Here is a 4,351-nt window from a genome sequence, read left to right on the forward strand (position 1 = left end):
CCCAAAGCTCTTGTCTTATTTCAGTATCTTAATTATCAAGGTAATCCCGCGCGACGGATAAGGATGCGGTAGGAAAACTTATTCTTGATGCATGACTCATGTCGATCAAGATGTTATTTGGACACATCCCCCACTTCGATCTTAACAAGCACATCTCAACAGGTGACTTTCATCGTCGAAATGAATATTATATTTGATCCCATCGCAAATACATGGTTGTAAGCATAAGACCTCATACCCATACCTCTTTTTACTACAAGTGTTTGAATCACTATTTGCTTGTTGATCCGGTCAAAAGGTGAATTCGACACTTTGGCACAAGCTTGCTAGAGACAATCGCTTCAAGGGAATCTTCCTCTCGTGGGTTCGATAATCCAGGGTCACCTCTGGGAAATAGGTGCAAGATACTTTTATTAGTTCCAATACCAGATCAATAAAAAGGAGATATCACCGCCTTGTTGAGGAGGACGAGGGAGATGAGGAAGAAGAGGATGAGGAGCAAGCCGAGGGAGAAGAGGATGGGGGTGGCGAGGAGGAGTATGATGAGGATGACGAACCTTCACCAACTCAGCCAACCCAGGACAACAAGGGAAAACAGCCAAAGAAGCAATGGAAGAGTCCATCCCCGTTTCAGAGGAAGCGTACTTCTCGTCGCACAACAACAACTACGCAAGAGGCTCACTCGAAGAGGAATGAGGAGCGCATCGCCAAGAGGGGGGAGGACCAAGTGATAGAATTATTTGTTTTGTGTTGAGTTGTGAATGAGAACTTGTTGGCTATGTCGAACTACTTTCTATCGTCGATTTGCTAAACTATTTTCTATATGGACATGTAAACCTATTTGCTATGCTTGATATGTTGAACTATCCTTTATATCAATGTGTGATTTATATTATGATGTGTGAGATCCTAATATTTTGATTTGCAAACTATATTACCGTGTGATGAAAATTCTGAATTGAAATGATCAAGTTTTGCACAAAGAAAATCAAAATTTAAATGGAACGGGAACTTTGTACCACAATTTTTTTTAAGATTCAGATACAATCCATAAACCCACCTACCGTCGGGCTTGCGGCAGGGTTGCATGGCCTACCGCCAGGACGGTTGGCGGTAGGGTGCACTGCCTACCGCACAATTTCCCCCCTCCCTAGATATAGTACTGGTTTCGTGTGTCCTCCCCAGATGACGGTGGCTGCCGTTAACCCTACCGCTAGGGGTCTCGGTGGTACGGGGTTATACCCTACCACCATCGAGCCTGACGGTTGGAAAACGTTTAGATTCTGACTTTAAAAAATACTAGGGTCAAATCTTGCTCAAGTTTCTTAAAAGAGTCAAAACACTGATTTTGGCCCAAGTGGGCACGCTTGTGTACTCTCAAACCTGTTTGAGTAGTCGGCAAAGACATGGGCCTGTGTCACTTTAACATAAAGGTAAAGCAGTTATACTATCTCATGCGTACTCTATGGCGAGTAAATCACTGTCTGTCAACAGTAACAAACCAGCAGACCTTCCGGGAGAGATAGAAAAAAGGACTGCAGATGAAGGTCCATTTTGATAATGCACACAAAGGGGCGTGTCTAAACATTTTGCTCAAGGCTCCAAGGCTCCAAGCCGAATGATGAGAGAAATAACCGTTTCATTTAATCCAGAACTTCGTGTCGTGAAAGACAGAATCGGCCGTCGTTGCACAAGCGAGTGGAAAAGGGCATTGTGACAAAAACATGTTGCTCCAACTCACACGCCCTCCTCCAGTCCTCCATAACTTTATCAAATGGCGGAGACAAACAAAAATTGTAACTGAACTTCAAAGTTACTTGCCTAGCAACGGTAAGCCTGAAACATGGAACCTGGAGTAGCTAATACTGTATTATCAACTATGGAACGCTTTGAACATCCTGACACGCTTTGTATACCCTGATAAGGTGCTGTCACCCCCCTGAAAAAAAAATGATACGCACTGGCGGAGCTATGTACAAAGCTGCACGTGCCATGCCCCCCCCCCCCCCCCCCCCCCCCCCCCCAGCCTTCACTAGTTTTGTGAAGAAAAAACATTTAGAGGGCTGAGATTGATTTTTTTGGGGGTATTTTATCCCTTAAAAATTGAGTGTTTTGTCCTCGGCCCCCCCAATAATCACCGTCAAGCTCCGCAACTGGTGGTACGCTAGTACTCCTGCTCGTTAATGAGGCCCTGTTGCCCCAAATGGCATCAAATAGTAACTCGGATACAGAGTACAGATCGAAGCAACTAATAATGGTGGCAATCAAATGCACGATCCTACGGATATCCTCTTCCGTAACAGCACAGCGGTACAGCAGTACTCCCTGCTGGGTATTTAAGGCCCTGTTTCCACAAATGGCATCAAATAACACAGAAGCAGAGTAGCTTTGAAACAAAAGTAGCAATCAAATGTACGATCTTACGGACATCCTTTTCATTCGCCATTTAGATCTCTTCGACCGTATGAATAGGCTCGCACGTGAGCCCGTGACAGTACGAGTTTGATCGACAATCTCACCAATAATCCATCCAAAGGGCACAAACGAAAATGACCAACGCTGTGATGGAGTAAGTTTTTCAGCGAGATCAAAATGAACTTCAGCATGCACCATAACAGAGGGAAAATATCTTGAGGCAAACTTCCTTTTTACTGAACACTGATCCACGAGACTGAAGCACAGAACACTGACAGGGATATACGTCGACTGCTACATAACAGGGGGAAACAGGGCACATCCTACTTAGCAGAAGCGAAACACAGGCTGCATGCATGCACACTGACAGCCATCATACTACCACTCTACTGCCACCCATCCATGCGTCCATGTCCCAGAAGGCCAAAACACTGAATCCGCACGCCATGAAGTGCAGTGCAGGGGTGTCCGATGGTGCAACCGGAGTTACCGGACCTCTCGGCGCTCAGCGGAGGACGCGGCTGCAGAGGCGCGACACATCGGACGGCTGGACGGGCTTCAGCAGGAAATCCTCGGCTCCCTCCTCCAGGCACCTGACGGAGCGGAAACGTGTCAATGAGCAGGAAAACGAACTGCATGCATGCTACCACTGAATACAAAAGAATATGGCATGCATGGGAAACGATGCCATGGAATGGATACTGACCTGTTGATCCTTGTAGGCACGTTCTCCGAGGACATGATCACCACGGGGATCTCCCTAAGCTTGGACGACCCCTGCATGCATCCATCACATTTCCATTGTCATCTCAAACATGCATGATTTATCACATTGAGGTGGTGTTTGGTTCAGGGACTTTTTTAGTCCCAAAGACTAGAAAAAGTCTCTAAAAAATTCCTAGAAACCAAATAGGAGGGACTTTTTCCACAAAAACTAACTCTATTAGAGAGTCTTTTTTGATTAGTCTCTAGGACTAGAAAAAGTTCCAGGACTTCTGAACCAAACACCCCTTGAGCTTGGCAAGAAAAAAAAAGATGTCGTGTGACATATTACCTTGACCTTCTTGAGGAGCTCGTAGCCCGTCATCTCCGGCATCCAGTAGTCGGTGATTATCATGCTCACATTGGCCTCCTGTGGCATCCAAGAACACACGGTAAAAGTAAAACACATGCAAAGCACAAAAATATCCGAAAATAAAAGGGACAAATTAAGGTTCGAGCAAGATCACATACGGAGCCAAGAAGCTCCAGGGCCCTTTTCCCGCTGTCCACGGCGGTCACTGCACACATGCACGCACACCTCTCGTCACAAATCCACGGCAAGAAATCAAGCAGAAGAGATCGAAACGGGATGTGATGTCGTCAACCACTCACCGCGGAACTTGGAGCTCCGGAGGATGCCGGAGATGACGGCGCGGTCCACCGAGCTGTCGTCCACGGCGAGGACGTGCGGCAGCGCCGCGCTCCCCTCGCCTACAAGGCCCTTGAAGCTCGCCATCTCTACCTAGGACTACTCTTCTCGTACTGTGGAGAGAAAGGGAAAGAAAGGCTTTTGGAGAGCGACTGCTGTGAGCACAGGAGAGGGTCGCCACCCCTATATATAGCCGAGGGCGACGAGGCCGCGGCACAGGAGACGGCGGGGCGGAAAAGGCGAAGACGAGGAGGCGATCGCTGACCGGCCGTGGCCACGCGCGCTCTGGCCCCGAGGGATATCTCGGCGAGGGTGAATCCAGATACGGATACGGATCGGGTGCGGCAGGATCATGGCGTGACGCATGGACGCCTGGAGCGAAGCATGCCGCTGGCCGTCTGGCATGCACCACGAGGGATGTGCATACGCATGATGCAACGCACAGCGGCGTCCAGCAGCGAACCAAATCTTTTGTTGCTGCAAACAGGAGTGCCGGTCTTTACTCCTTTCTTGACCGGCGCGGCG

General features: G+C 48.2%; 1 protein-coding gene across 1 annotated transcript; it reads right to left on the bottom strand.

Moving 5' to 3' along the window:
- Positions 1 to 2,630: 2,630 nt before the first annotated feature.
- On the bottom strand, positions 2,631 to 4,127 carry LOC123041675 (two-component response regulator ORR5-like). The gene is made up of 5 exons (XM_044464259.1): positions 3,790 to 4,127; positions 3,649 to 3,695; positions 3,470 to 3,547; positions 3,122 to 3,192; positions 2,631 to 3,008 (listed from the first exon to the last, which is right to left on the bottom strand). Exons 1-5 carry the CDS (start codon positions 3,911 to 3,913, stop codon positions 2,921 to 2,923), a joined length of 408 nt encoding a protein of 135 aa, XP_044320194.1. The 5' UTR covers positions 3,914 to 4,127; the 3' UTR covers positions 2,631 to 2,920.
- Between the last annotated feature and the right edge of the window lie 224 nt (positions 4,128 to 4,351).

The sequence above is a fragment of the Triticum aestivum genome, chromosome 2B (assembly GCF_018294505.1).
Source record: "Triticum aestivum cultivar Chinese Spring chromosome 2B, IWGSC CS RefSeq v2.1, whole genome shotgun sequence".
Taxonomy (NCBI): Eukaryota; Viridiplantae; Streptophyta; class Magnoliopsida; order Poales; family Poaceae; genus Triticum; species Triticum aestivum.

Excerpts from the sequence above, each read along its gene's own strand:
- LOC123041675 (XM_044464259.1), bottom strand. The coding sequence starts at position 3,913 with ATGGCGAGCTTCAAGGGCCTTGTAGGCGAGGGGAGCGCGGCGCTGCCG. Across the intron at positions 3,696-3,789 it reads CCGGAGCTCCAAGTTCCGCG|TGACCGCCGTGGACAGCGGG; the intron begins GTGAGTGGTTGA and ends GCATGTGTGCAG. Across the intron at positions 3,548-3,648 it reads CCCTGGAGCTTCTTGGCTCC|GAGGCCAATGTGAGCATGAT; the intron begins GTATGTGATCTT and ends TGGATGCCACAG.